General features: G+C 31.4%; 2 protein-coding genes across 4 annotated transcripts; one reads left to right on the forward strand and one right to left on the reverse strand.

The window, feature by feature from the left end:
* Positions 1-5,576, reverse strand: LOC109808452 (CwfJ-like family protein / zinc finger (CCCH-type) family protein). 3 transcript variants are annotated; one of them, XM_029273445.2, is made up of 12 exons: positions 5,394-5,575; positions 5,030-5,303; positions 4,823-4,952; positions 4,337-4,456; positions 3,699-3,816; positions 2,532-2,983; positions 2,029-2,314; positions 1,609-1,702; positions 1,201-1,346; positions 768-1,011; positions 622-682; positions 1-498 (listed from the first exon to the last, which is right to left on the reverse strand). In XM_029273445.2, the coding sequence occupies exons 1-10, from the start codon at positions 5,463-5,465 to the stop codon at positions 883-885; spliced, it is 1,821 nt and encodes a 606-aa protein (XP_029129278.1). In that variant the 5' UTR covers positions 5,466-5,575; the 3' UTR covers positions 1-498; positions 622-682; positions 768-882. The 3 variants fall into 3 exon arrangements, with proteins under 3 accessions (XP_029129278.1, XP_020227052.1, XP_020227051.1); XM_020371463.3 differs by lacking the exon at positions 622-682 and having other exon boundaries at positions 2,541-2,983; positions 5,394-5,576; XM_020371462.3 differs by lacking the exon at positions 622-682.
* Positions 5,577-13,619: 8,043 nt separating this feature from the next.
* Positions 13,620-14,714, forward strand: LOC109808780 (uncharacterized). Its single transcript, XM_020371919.3, has one exon. It carries the CDS (start codon positions 13,910-13,912, stop codon positions 14,579-14,581), a length of 672 nt encoding a protein of 223 aa, XP_020227508.1. The 5' UTR covers positions 13,620-13,909; the 3' UTR covers positions 14,582-14,714.
* Positions 14,715-15,556: the final 842 nt, after the last annotated feature.

A 15,556-nucleotide genomic window follows, 5' to 3' on the forward strand; every position in this document is an offset into this window, starting at 1 on the left:
TAAAGATAACTACATACGATATATAAATAATGAAACCGATAAGTAAATTACATCGATACAGGAAAAGTTTAGAATTAGGACCAGCAGGTTGAAAATGGAAGCTGTTATAGTACCCAGAAGAATGAACAAAAAGGCACGGTAATTTGATAACAAAATATACCGAAAGGAGTAACGTCTAGTGAATTGAATTTCCATAAAAAGGTGGAAGCCCAACTTAAAGAAAATACACAAATTATAAAAAAACTTCAACACTACGCAAATGCAAGTACAAAGCTTGTAAGATCTCATTGGATAAATCACTAGCTGAAAGTCGAAGTGAATCTCCTCTCACCCTCAACCCACCTGCCTCTCGAAACAAATGTGAATAGCTTCTCAATTACGTACAAAAAGCAGGTGAAAAACCAGCCTGTTTCAAAACTTGAATGCAGCAGGTGCTTGTTGACTGATGCATATAGCGCCTAATGATAGAATAGCAACCTCGGCTAGCTGATTCTTGGCCTGAAATATAGCATAGCAAGGTTGCAGTGTCTGTATATAATGTGCATGTAACTTCTCATAATAAAGAAACAAGGTTTATACACACAAACTACAGGAAGTATGGGAAACGAAAGTGAAGCTTACCACATGACCTGTGGATGGAAACAAGGTTACTAATTGAAATCCAGCAAGACTATAAAATCTCCTAAGCACCAATTAATAGATAAAAATAGTTCACTCCAATAATCAAGTAAACAGGTTGATGATTACAAAATTGAACAAATATGCACCTTTCAGTCTGCCATCCAGCACCGAAGCAATTAGGACATATAACCGAAAGATGCACAAGGAACCACCATAATCATGATAGCATTGCAGTAAATTAAGAATTCAATGCATGAACAATCAACAGTTTGGATCATATTCTTGAAATCGTTTCTTGAAATCTTCAACAATTTTCATTTCTTCATCTTTGCTATGTTTGCGATTCCTCCAATCAGCATTATCTGCCATATCAAGCAACCCAGCCAGAACCTGATTCATGTTTACAAGTGTAAACTCTTACTAATAAATACAAAAGATTTTCTCTCAAAAAAAATAGAAAGTTGCAATCTTGTAACAAAAACATCTAATCATTGAAGACCTCTTCTTAAAAAGGAAATTGTTAAGAAATATATTGATACGATTCTATATTTACTCAGTGCATCACTATTGGACGGGTACCTCACGACCAAATTGGGCAGGAAACCTCTCTTTCTCTTCAACATGATGCAGCAGAATTGTGCCACCTGGGATTTGAGCATAGAACAAGCTTGAATCCCCATCAATTTGCGTCTTTAAAAACTTTCTTCCATCAGAAATACTATCAACTGGGTTGCATTAAAGACCAACATAAGAATGTAGCAGAATATAAATAAAAAAACCTCAAAAAAAAAATGTAGAGCATTTTCAAAATAAATAAATTGAAGTTTTTTTTTCAAGTCAGGTAATCAATGACTGAGAATTGGTAAAGAGGCAATGAAAAACAATAAAGTTAAGGGGAAATAAGGGTTAAGAACTAAATGGATCCAGGTCTGAAGCAGACCACATAAACAATGAAATATGAAACATGCTCTGAAGAATAATACTTACATTTCTTGGCCACAAATTTAAATCCCAACTTCTGTGCAGCTAAACTGAAAACTTTTTCAACCATAACTGCTTTTGAAGATGGAATGGGAATGGCCTACACAAAGGGTAGAGACTCAATAAGAGAGACAATCTAAAGTAACAGTCAATCAAATGAAAATTGAACTAATATAATCTTCCACGAGAGAAAAAACAAAGAAAACCAATTAACAAACTACTGTTGATAGAGCTGAAAATAGCTAATCAACAAAATGGAGAAGAGATTGAACATCCAGAGTGGAATTAGGCAAATTATAAAAGGGGAAAGTGGACAGGCAAGAAAGATAGGGAAGAGGGGAAGGGAAGCCAGCTCATCAATAAACAAAGAGCCAAGTGCAAAGATCATGCCCTTTTGAGAATTTCAACTATCAATAAAACTTCTACCTGAAGATTGGCATGAGTGCCACGTATGGAGGCCCACTCGAAAAAGATAACTTCCTTCTCTTGGCTCTTGCAGTAACTCTTGAGACTGTTCTGAAACCTAGAGAGTTCAATTTCAGATTCAGAAGACATAGATAAGGTACTAGGCATGTGCTCAACTGGTATTATCAGTACGTGGTCTTCAACAAGTGGACCTTTAGCCATTGCCAAGTAGTAATTTTCCCCAATGCTTATGATTAAATGTGACTCCACATTCGGGCTTGACAAACAAAACCAACATTCTTTTGATCTGCAGTTGTATTTTAGGATAGATCTGTTAATGACTAAAAGCCTAAAAGTTCAAGGGAACAGGGAAGAATCAAATAAACAAATAAGAGGAATAACTGAATAACAAAATCAAATTTTTATTTCATTAATATAATTATAATACAGAAACTTACAAATCGAGCATCACTAAATAACAGAATTCACATTGATTACAGAATATAGTAAGTCCTAAGACAAACCTGCCAGACCTAGTATTTTCAGATCCAGGCCTCCTAGAAGGATGTCTGTCACCTTCCTCCAGCAAGCTGTGTTTAAAGTTACAATCTGGACCCCTTTCACATTTTCCCTTGTTCAAAAAATCAAAACAAACACCTCTCACACACTGCTCCCTTGCATCTATATCATGTCGAAAGTTGCACTTCTCTCCTCGCGAACAAGAACCAGAAGAAACAAATTTGAAACACATCTTATCACCATGTCCCGCTTCATGTTTTTGTCGCTTTTGAGAAACATCATATCTCCAATATTGAGAATCTGAGATAGAATCACTGGATCTCTTTGTGGTGTCTGTTGGAGAAATTCTTTTCTCCACAAATGTGTATGGCGATAAGGTGGCATTTGTGGTTTTCATGGCAATCTCAGTTGAAGACATGGTGGATGCAGGTGTGGGGGAGATTGCATGAATAAACTTCTGGAATGCCGAAGCAAATATAATGTTAGAGCAGTAGCACTGAAAAGCTATTAATCTTTTAGGGAGTAACAATAATATCTTGACCCACTGGTTTAAAAATATGATGCATGATTTATAACCATCCAACAATAATTGTTGATCAGCTTAAATATGTTATCCCTGTAATACACTTGTTCTAAGCTTTTAGTCCTTATAAAAACTTTCTTGTGGTTTTGGTCTCTAAACTTTTATTTTACAGTTTTAATCCTTAATGGTATTTTTTTAGTCTTTATAAAGTTGTAAAGTTTTGATATTGGCCCCTCTTAAATTAAACGATATTCATTTTAGCCCCTTTTATTTAAGAAACATCAGGTCTGTTATCTAATAGATAGTTACCACATATTAGTAAATAGTGACAGGCACTAAGACCCTTAAATAAAATATTATAAGGACCAAGACAACAAGAAAAATTTTATAGCGACTAAAACTATAAAGCAGGGACTGGAAACATACTTATGCCTTGATTCAATATATCCAGTTCATTATGTTTTATTCTTATAATTCGGTAGATTTGTTAGATTTACGCATGAACAGATTGGGTGGTTGATGATAAATGGATACAATTGCCACTGCTACTATTACCATATGAAAATTTAAAAGAAATTGTAAATTCCAAATTTTCAAATAAATAATATAAAGTAACAGAAAGGAGTTCACTAGAGACGAATAGCTAAACCTGCTTATCTCTATTTCCAACAGATGCAAGCCCTATGAAACGAGTGACATGCACAGCATCTACGTTGGAATATGGTTCACGGGCATAGTATATACCTTTAGTGCCTGCAATGTGATAACTACCCCCAAAAAAAATCATGAGAAAAAACTGCAATGGCCAGAATCAGCCTTCTTTTACAGAGGCCACAAGAGAGTCCACAAAAGGCACATTTTGCATACCAAATTCCTCCATGAAATATGGCACAAATCCTGATCTATTCATGATTCTCGCATAGCCCTAGTCTTGTAATTTTAATTAATCTCATGCTTATTAACCCAACCAAATCTATTTACTTTTTACTGCTTGTGAAATTGTCATTCCCAGTTACAAGGACAACAAATGCAATATCAAAATTCACTATCCTATAACAAGTATACGGAACATGATAGAACACAAAAGCCCTCAAGTGAACAAGGAACCAGTGGCCTTACCCTGTCAAATCTCAAGTGCACAATCCAACCAAAAACTGTGAAATGTAGTTCACGCATACAATTCTATTCATTAAACATAAAATGCCTAAGATGTTAACTACCTTTATGGTAGTTCCACACAAAACTTTCAACAACAAAAAATGTAGCTGATGTCTATCTAACAATTACCGTGGTTTGATCTCTTGCACTAACTCTGATATAGTTGAATCACTGCCGACAGCCTCAGAGAGTCCAGCAGGAATGTCCGAAGCAGCAGCTCTATTGGTCACCCCACTTGGCCATTCGTTAGTAATAACAAATCAAGGAAGTGAACAAACAGAAACACATTACATCTAGCCATCTACTTAGCTTATATACAACGTGAGATGAGAAGTAACTAACTAAGAACCTGTTTGGATAAATTTATCCAAAAGCAGTTCTAAGAGAGAAAACTATGAAGAAAAAGAAAAAGAAATAAACTTCTCCATAAGCTAATTTATAGAAACTCTTTCCTTTTCTCTAAATTTTATTTTTAACTTATGGAAAAGCTAATTTTGATTTTTCTTCCTATTTATTTTTTCTTTTAGAAGTGCTTCTGAAGGAGTTTATCCTGGTCCTAACTAACTAATCGTATTCGTATCATTACATGAGTAATGCACATCAATTAAAGGATATGTCAAGAATAAATCAACAATTCCAGGTTCCTCAGCAATTGCTCGCAAAGCATCAACATCATCTTCAGTGTAAGTCCCAAACTGTTGAACACTGGAAGACTTCCTACCAGATAAATAGGCCACGGATAACCCTAACATACAACACACGTAAAACCGCTGAAGAAGAGAAACGCAAAACAAGATAAAAGTTGTGGTCGAAGCAACGAACCGAATAGGGGGAATTTGCCACTGCCTTTCAACCAATACAAATTATCGCAAATCTTCAAACCGTCCATCTTGAAGCCGCGGTTGGCGGAGTCCTTGGAAGCTTGCAAGAGAATCTTAGGGGCGGCGAGGCCGTAGTCGCCGATGAAGTAAGTCGGGAGGGGAACGACGGAGCCACCGTGGATGAAGGCCGTGAACTCCTCCAGATGCTCGGGCGAGTCAGGGAAGAACTGGCCGACGCACAAGAGCGCGTCGAATGGACCTGCAGATTTGTTGACCTAGAAGCGCATGAAGCGAATTCAGTGCCGTGGCAGTGATGAATGATGAATGATGAATGAAACCCTAGAAGAAAGGAAAGAGAGAGTAACCGATGAGACGCGCTTGAATAGCTGGTTGAGGCGCCCCAAAACGTCGCCGCATAGTAGGATTCGAGGGGCCATGCCAACACAGTTTCCGTCTACCTCTTCACTCCAACTCCAACTCTCTAAGCTCAACCTTGCCGTTAAACTACTACGGTCCCACACACAACCCTGTTTTTTTAAGCCTTTGGAACAGTTAATACTTTTCAGGTTAATTTAATTCATACCTAAAATTTATAAAATTGCACAATAGTCCTTCAAATACTTCAAAATATTATCATGAATAGACAGAATTGTCACTCAACAAATAAAATAACATAACTATACAGTTGCCAAAACTGAAATAGTAAATTAATCAATTTATGACATGTTTGGATAATTGGACTCACATTCAAATAAAAAGTATATTAATTGGAATGGAAGTTACTTTTTTTTTATAGGAGTTAATTATTTATATATTGTTAGTGTAAAGTTTTTTTATATTGATAATTAATCATATTTCTTAATAATGTCATGTTATTTGTTCATTTAATTAAATAAAAATAAAATAAAATAATTAAAAAAATATAATTAGTTATTAATGTAAAAAATTTTACACTAATAATATATAGATGATTAACTCTTTTTATAAATATGAAGAGCGAAAATGATTATCACATTCTGACTTAACTTCTAACATAAACTTAGTATTCAAATTTGTAATAATTATTTAAATAGACCCAAGGATAAAATTACTAAAATATAAACTTCATATCTATCAACTAAAATTTATTTGTTGTTAGATTTTGTAAAATAAACTATACCACATATATTGATAAAATAAAATATAAAAAATAAGTTCAACGGATAATTTTTTTTCTTTTATTTCAAGTATAAAAATCTCTCGTAACTTTTGCTTTATCTCATTTTTTAGTGAGTCCTAGGTCAAGTTGCTTTCAAAAACTAAAACAAATTATTATATTTTTTTGTACAACTTTCAAATTTTTGTAAATTATGTCTTTAAAAGAATTAGCATATTTTGAATTTAAATTTATTTAATGTCAAAAATGTATCCTAAATTTAGTTGGATATCCTAAATTTTGTCTCGTACAATTTAATATTTCGTGTATTTTCTTCTAAAATGCAATTAAATATTTAAAAAATGATAAAAATGATGAAGGTAGGATTTTCCTTTTTCACATGTATCAAAGTCACCATGAAATTTAAATTATTCAATATATATAAATGGTCAAAATAGTAAAATTATAATCATTAAATTATGTGATATTTTATGATATGTATGTTAAATTATACATTATTTGAAATATTTTATATATTTTATCTACCAATCAATATTATATATATTTAAATATCATATCATGTATTAAAATAAAATAATTTGATGAACTATTAGATAATTTTTTAAATGTATAAAGTTTTGTATATTTGATATAATTAATAAAAATATCAAATACAAGAATTAGATCAATTAAATTTGTATTATTTAAAAAATTATCAAATATGAGATTTTACTGACTTTAATACTTAATTACTGTCAATTTATCATGCAATTGTTAATTGCACATTTGCACTTCAAATTTCATAACTGCAGGTGTATGTTTATATTTGTATGAAAATTACTAAAAGTCAAGATAATAATTTTATTTATCGAAAACTTTTAATTTTAATTATACTAATTTATTTATTAAATTATATAAAAAGTTATTAATAATAAATTTTTTATACATCCCCAAACTTTTATTTGGATAGTAGTTATTCAAAGAAATTAAAATAGGATTATATTTTATAAGCTATTGTACAATTTAAAGAATAAATATTTTTATATGTTTAATAAAAATAAAAGTATTTAATAAATATTTTTTATCATATTAAACTTTAATATTTTCCATGACATAAATATATTTTTTAATAAAGAGGTGTAACTTATCAAATGTATTAATAAAAATTAAACGATTATAAGATTAAATTATAAATGAATAAAAGATGATACAGTTTTTAAAAGTAACCTATATTTTACGAGAATAAAATCTCATTTATTTATATCTAAAAAAACGCATTAGAAATTTTGCAAAACTCGTTAAATTTTTTTTTTTGTTTTTGGTTAATTTACAGTAGTTAGAACTTATCATCTCAAACATATTACTTTATAACCTCACTATCGAGCGTACTATAGTGGTTTGAAAAAAAAAATGTATTTTTTTTTCTCTATAACAATGAGAAATGTGAATTTACAAGATTCAAATAAATTTTTTTATATTATTTAGAAAAGTGACTTAAAAACATATATGTATGGAACACCGACTGTTATAATACGATATTGCAGGAACTACAAGAACATCCTGATTAATGATTAAAGTTTTGCTTTTGTGTGATAGTGGATGCTGATTGCTTCAACATTGGTTGCTCCACTCTTTATCTTAAAAGGAAATGAAATGACTGGTTGGTCTTCGACTCTCGGTCAAGCGATGACAGATGTCAATCATTTTAGAAAAAATATAAATTATGAATCGAGCTTTGTCAACATTCACAAATTACTAAAATTATTACTATGTAAGCTAAGTTTACTAATTTTTATAATAATTGTTTTTAAAATACATTAATAATATTTTTTAAATTAATAATGCAAAAAAATCATAATGATAAGGTATTACCATTAAATTTAACTTTTTGAGTAAAGTATAATTTTAAAGTTTATTACAATATTATTAGAGTTATTAAATCATTTATTATGTATAACACTTTGCGTTTTTTTTATTATGTGTTATTTTTATCAAATTTTTTTGTTGTGTTGTGTTGTTGAGAAATTATAGAAATAAGAAATTTCTTGTAAATTTTAGGTAGATGAGAGTTTTTTCAAGTAAAAGTTTAGTTTGACCTTGAGGAAAAAAATACTTAAAACTTTTATTTAGAGTTGAGTTTCACAAGTTCTATTCTCCAAAAATTTAGAGAGATAATCCTAGAGAGAGGAGCTTTGGTTTTTAAGAAGCTTTCTTCCTTTTTCTTTTTTTTTTCTTCTTTTTTGTAGCCCCTGAAGCTGTGGAGACTTATGGTGGAGTAACTGGTAAGTGATTTGAAGCTATTAGAGTTAAGGGTTTGTTGTTGGTAAGGAGTTTTCTCAGAGTTTGGTGTTCTTCTTCCTCATTCTTCCTCTTTTTCTCTATTTAGAGATTTCTAAGGTAAGGAAAAATATAATTAAAATTTTTGTTAAGTGTTGAGTTGTTATGCATGAATGAAGTATTATTTTGTTGGTTAGATTCAAATTGAATGACTGAGTTGGTTAAGTTTTGGTATGTTGAATGTGTTGGGAAAAGTTAATGATTTGTGGTGATCTTTGGTTGCATGTTGGATTTCTTGCCAAATATGATTTATTATAGTTGTATATGTGTTGTTGAATGCTTTGCATGCTTGAGATTGGTTGGCTTTCAAGCAAGTTGAGTTAAATTTATGAGTCTGCAAGTGTGGATTTCATTATTGCGTTGAATGAGACTCATGTTAGAGACTTTTTTGCCTCGTTTATATTGAGTTCATGATTGATGGCGCCAAGCATGGGTTAGGGAGAAGTTTTTGACTTGGTCATATCAGACATGATTTGAATAACATTGAGCATTAGAAGAAAGAATCATTTTCGGTTAAAATCACATCGAGCGCCGATGAAGTGATGTTAATTGTGGATTAACTTGAGGCTCTCTACTAGGTTGGGGTTGAGCATGGGTTTTTATCACACCATGTCTGAGGTCCTAAGGGTCTCTAGATAATTGACATCAAACGCAAGTCAAATGGTGTCGGGCATGGGCAAGGTAAAGAGTCCCTACCTCATATAGTGTTAGGCATGGGTTGAATAACGCTTAACATGGGTTGTTTTTATTTTAAATTGTTTTGTGATGAATTTGGTAAACATGTTAGGATAGTTGGACCTATTACATGTTATATGTTGTATATTGTTGTATGATATTGAATCTTTATACATTGGTCTAGGATAATATTTAATTGATTTTGTTGAGTTAAGTTTCATGTTATTTAGTTAAATGGCGGAAACTTGAGCTTAGTTGCATGATGTTGTTGAGTAGTTGAGTTGAGCATGCTTAATTTGGGTAGAGCTAGATGAAAAGTTGTTTTAAAAATTTCATATCCCATCGTGAGGATATTAAGTTGTAGTGTTCAAAGAGTCCAAATTTGTTGAAAAACCCTTTTTGAGAAGTTGAACCTTAATGAGGATAGCTAAATCTCTTTTACGACCTTCGTTGATGCAATATGTGGGTTAGGTTGAGACATACCTACTATAATCGACCAATTGTTGATCCGTATGCAGGTAAGGTTGAATCATACTTGTATAAGTGACCAAATTAGAGTAAGATACAAGGTTGGGGGCTAAAATCCTTAACTAAGTATTGAAAGAACATAATATATGAAGGATAATCGACGGTTAATCTCATATGTGACTTAGTTATGCTAACTAATATCGTCGTAAACTCACACCCAAATTGTTCCATCCTAACATAAATACTAGACTTTCTAAGTGGTGACATCCGAGAAACCATGTTGTTAGAGATTCGTATCTCATTTGGCTGTTGATCTATTTATATTGAAAAAATTAGATTGTTAGTTTAGTGAGGTCAAATTACTTAAATTGTTCACTTGTGTAATGTTGTAGAAGATGTCCTAATTGAAATGTGTGACGACACATATAGTTACAATTTTGTGCGTATGATGTGTTAATTGAATTGTGTTCAAATGCGATGTTGACTTGTGATGAAATGTGTTGTTGTGTTGTGAATTAAGATGTTGATGTTATGTTGTTCAAGTTGATAGTGTGTTGTATTATGTTGAAAGGTTGTAAATTGATATTGTGTTGTAGGAAGTTGAGTTGTTTATGTTGAATTTTTGAACTCTAGCTTACTGTTACATATTTTCATATATATTAATCTGTGATAGTTATATTTTGTATGAGAGCAAAACAATGATAAATTATGGTTGGAGACCATGTTTATTAGCGAAGCTGTTAATTTTGAAATTACTTGTATGTAATTATTTTGGTTGTATTTAGTAAGCTAGATAGACTATTATAATTATTATTTATTATCTATATTATTGTATATATATATTTATATACTTGTATAAAACTGTATTTTTGTTGAAAACTCTAATAGGTATATATATATATATATTACAATACGTCTTTCTCATATATGTTTAGTATAATAATTATAGATTTAGTTGATATTTTATACTGTTAATTATGAATCATTAAATATAAGGAATATGACGTATGATTACATTATGTATTGTGAATATTTTTATATAATAATTAATTATGTCTTTCATTTTAGGCCTTACTTGTTTTTTTTACGCTCCCTTTTTCATTTGCGTGTTACTATAATTTAGAGTTAAAGAAAAAATGTTAAATTTTATTAACTTTACTTACTTCAATTGCAATTTAAAATCTATTAACTATATAATTTGTATATAATATTTTTCACTTCAAATCAAAATTGATGTAAACTTATTGACACATTAGAAAATTCAAGAGTATAATAGAAAGGCACATCTGTTATCAAATCACACTTTCAGTATTTGTTATCAAATGCACATTAGATTAATTTGATCTCTTATATCCCTTTTATATATATATATATATATATATATATATATATATATATATATGTGTATTAAGTGAAAAAAAAATCAATGTTAAATTTGATGGTGGTCTTTGCACCTCAGAGACCTTCTTAAAAAGTCTGCATAAATTATATTTAAAATGTTTGATACAATATATATTCTTTTAGAAAAGCCGAATCATTCATACTTTTATGGGGTCAGGTGAGTCATTCATACTTATTATATCTAAACATTATAGAGAATTTCAGAATTATTAGCACTTTACAAAAAGTAATATTTTTTCAGACTAGTAAACCATGGGGACGGATGGACATGCAATTTCACTATAAACTTCTATTAATTAATTGGTTTTTTAATAGCTTTTTTTATACTACTTGGATACTTTTTGATTTTTTTTTTAAATTTTTAATACCGTTATTCAACTAAAATTAAAGGCTTATTGAGATAATTTTTTTTAATAATTTTGATTAAAAAGTAAAATCATAGACACTTAATTTTTGACATTGTATACCATTATTTATTTTTTTGTTGAAGAAAATACTATAGTTTTTTTTATCGACCCTTATTTTTTTTTTAAATTTAATTATGATACTTGAATAGTATAAAATATTATATTTGTTAGAAATGATTGTAAATTAGTAATTTAATTACACCTCAATAATTGAAGAATAACATAAAAAAGTATATATTAATCAAAATTGGATTATTTTTTTATATATTGATGAATAGAAATAAAAAAAATATAAAATATAAACCAACTTCAAATAAAATAAAATTTGGAGGATTTTTTCATTTAATAAATACCGAACTAAATTTGATTTCTCATCTGAATGATACAATACTATTCTCTTTATAAGTACTTTTGCAATATATTTATCAATTATGAACCAATAATTCTCTATGTTTATGTGGTGAACAATCATACTATTATCAAAGTGTTCCTCCTCTCACTGGTATGAAACTTTCTTGAAAAGATCATGGAAAAATTTAAAAATAAAAACAATAATAAAAAGTTAAGTGTGGAAAAGTTCATGCTTTTTATGATATGGATCTACCGTTGACGGTGGATTGTGTTTGGCCAAGTGGGTAGAACAGGCATGTGCCGCTCCCCGTGTTAACATTGGAAACATCGACAATTCAATATGAAATCTCAAATCTAAGTTTCTCTAATTATAGCGCCATCATAAATTTCACTTACAAAAACAAAACATAAAGTTATCCTAAAGCCTGTGGGTATATACGTTTAAGAAAAATCAAATGTTTTTTTTATTCTACTGAAAAGGTATTTATAGGTGACTTCTAAATATATAACTTAGTTAATTACATACCAAATGCCCAAAATACTCGTTTGAGAGTTACAGAGTATTAAGAAAATGAACATCGAAGGCATGTTGCAACTTTCAATGAGATTGGTTTGTAGAGAAAAAAAATAAAAATAAAAATAAAAGAAAGGTGAATAATAATGAATATAAGTGTTAATGTACTATGTTCGGTATGTTGGGTGTGAACTAATTAATTAATTAATGTGACTTATGAAGAGTAGACTATAACATGGTGGTCGTCGTCCTGTTCTGTGATTGATAATAAATAATATCATGTGGTAATCATTTACATTTTCTATAATATAAACAAAACTCACATGACACGTCACTATAAATATCACACCAACATGCATCACCATTGCACATGATGCCATGACAAGCTTTTTTAATCAATGCCAACTATTTGCAGATGCGAATCTAACTAATACTTTTAAAAGGTCGTCTAAAATGTTTTAACAGAAGAAAAGTGGTATGTTCTCGGCTACGTTAATTTAATACGCAACAACACTATCAAATAATAGTGTTTTTTAGATATTGCTAAATTGATGTAAAAAAAGTTGATAAAATTGAAAACTAAAAAAATAAAATTGCCAGTGGGTTTAGTTTTAATTACTTTTTATTACATACTACTATACTATTAAGTATTAACTATTAAAACAAAATCACACTAAACAATGAAGCCCCTCTTGGCTCTTGTACCACTCCTATGAATCATGATATAATGGCCTAAACAAGATAAAATATTATTTCAAAATGAATGTTGTGGATCCACACGCTTAATTAGATTCAATTCATCAGCATACCCCAAGAAAAAGAAATCAATTTAGCACGAAGTTTTGGACAGTCTGAGATCTAAGTTGACCCATGTCCTTTTTGTTGAACTAATTAGGACCCATATCCAAGACTCAAAGTTGACGAGTGAATCCTTAACACTTGCATGCTCACAGTTTTCATGGCAGCCGGAGGAATTCTAAAATATTTAACAGTTAAAAGAGTCAATTGGTATTGTGATTATTTTATAAAAGGGTTTGAACCATAACCTCATTTGGTAGCGAGATTTCTCCCGTGCTTCATAAGGAGGTGAGTGAAGCAGCAGAGAAAAAAACAACCCTTTGAAGGGATTAATAGTTGTTGCTTTGTCTTTGTCAGCAGAAAAAAGAAAAGAGGATGGCTCTAGAACTTTCCAGTTAAATTAATTAAACTTTACTCCACACGTTCATTGTTAACGGGCATACACTATTTTTTACCAAATTCTCTGACTTGGTACAAAATTTCCCCAACATGTATATATCTTTCTTTTTTGTTTTCTGATACAAGAGGATTCATTTAAAGTTTTTCCTCTCATCCATGCCCCATCCCATCCCCTGGGTGGGATGTTTAATGAAGAGTAAAGATTAGACGTGGAGGCCTTGAGAAGAAAAGAAAGCGACAAAGCTTTAAGGAAGTAAACGTCAACTATAAAAATTAAATTAAATTAAAGCATGTAGAGTAGTGTAGTGTGTATGTATGTATTAATATATATATATATATATATATGTGTGTGTGTGTGAGAATTGAGAAGACATTGAGAATGGTATAGATTGAGAAATGGGAGACCCAGCAAGTTTCATAGCGAACTGGTTAACTCCTTCTTACCTCTTCATCTTAGTGAACCTGGTCATAGGCACCATAGCAATCACTTGTCGCTTCGCTTCCACACCCGAAGACCAACCCCAACAACTCCTTCGCTCACCCTCTCTTCTTCAACGAGTCAGGTCCTTTACTTGCACTCATCATCAACCAGACACCACCGCTCACACCCAACCCCAACCCCAACCCCAACTCCTTCCAACTCCCTCATTATTGGAACGAGTCGCCTCCTTCAATCTCTCTCTCCACAAACAACACCCCGCACCTGCAGAAACACGACATCTTCAGCCCCAACCCCAACACAAACACCAGGGAGAGCCCGAGCCCGAACCTCAACCCGAGCCTCAAAAACCGGAACTGGTTCGGTGTCCGTCGCTGCTGCAGCGGATTCAGTCCATGAACTTGTCGCGGTTCTACAGATCGGACTCCATGCAGCGAGAGCCACAGGAGGAGGAGGAGGAGGAGGTGGAGAGGCGGAGGCCGGCGACGGCGACGGCGAGGATTGAAACGGCGTCGTGCAGAGAAGACGAAGAGGTGGACGCCAAAGCTGATGATTTCATCAACAGTTTCAAGAAGCAGTTGAGGTTGCAGAGGATCGAGTCCCTTCTCCGTTACAGAGGAACAACATAATCATTCTCGCCTCTGCGTCGTCGTTTAGTATATAATTCCTCTTTCTGTTGTAGTATGAAGAAACCAGTGTGCTAAACTTGTTGTTATTCTATTAATAATAATAATAATAATAATGCTCATCGTCTTTCTGTAATACTACATTCATTACTACTACTCTCTACTTTCTACTCTACTGGTCTGGTACTAACAAACAGCCGTATTACTTCACCGCTTACTGCACATAAAATTCTACTATGCCACTCTTTCATTAACAAGTTTAGAGGATTATTATACATAACTTTTTATGCAATCCGAGAGCAGCTCCTACATGTTCGAAATTGTAAACCGGACGTGATTTTTTTATGCCAGAATTGGGTGCATGCAAACAAGATAGAAGAAATTTGAATCACCTTGGGTTTTGATTCTACTTTTGCTGTGCATAGGATTGGGACAAGTGGTGGGTTGGCTATTCTTTGGAGGTACCCTGCTCGGTGTAAAATTATTCATCAAATTTTATAAATGTTGAGATGGAGCATAAGGAAGGGCGCAAGTGGTGATTCTTTGGTGCTCTTATCGGGAATAGTTTGGTTGTTGAGCTAGTCCAGTAAGATTCTTTCTTCTTCTTGTAATCTGACATTTAAAGATATGAACTCCTCTCTATAATTTGGGTCGAGTTACTGTAAAAAGGATATTGACAATTAAGTTAATCTAATATCTTAGTAATTTCTTTTACTATTATATTATTAGTTTAAATATGTTTTTAGTCTCTCAATTTTAAGTAAAATTTATTTTTTGATCTTTTAAATTTAAAATTATTATTTTTAATCCTTCAAATTTAAAATTATTATTTTTAATTCTTATAATTTCAAAAAATCTTAATTTAGTTCTTATATTCAAATTTTGTTAAGAAATTTATCAAATATTATTACATAAAATCTATCTATTAGTATTCTTAATATGAAAATATGACATTAAATTTGGTTGATATTACATAAC

The sequence above is a fragment of the Cajanus cajan genome, chromosome 5 (genome assembly GCF_000230855.2).
Source record: "Cajanus cajan strain Asha chromosome 5, NIPB_CcT2T_4, whole genome shotgun sequence".
Taxonomy (NCBI): Eukaryota; Viridiplantae; Streptophyta; class Magnoliopsida; order Fabales; family Fabaceae; genus Cajanus; species Cajanus cajan.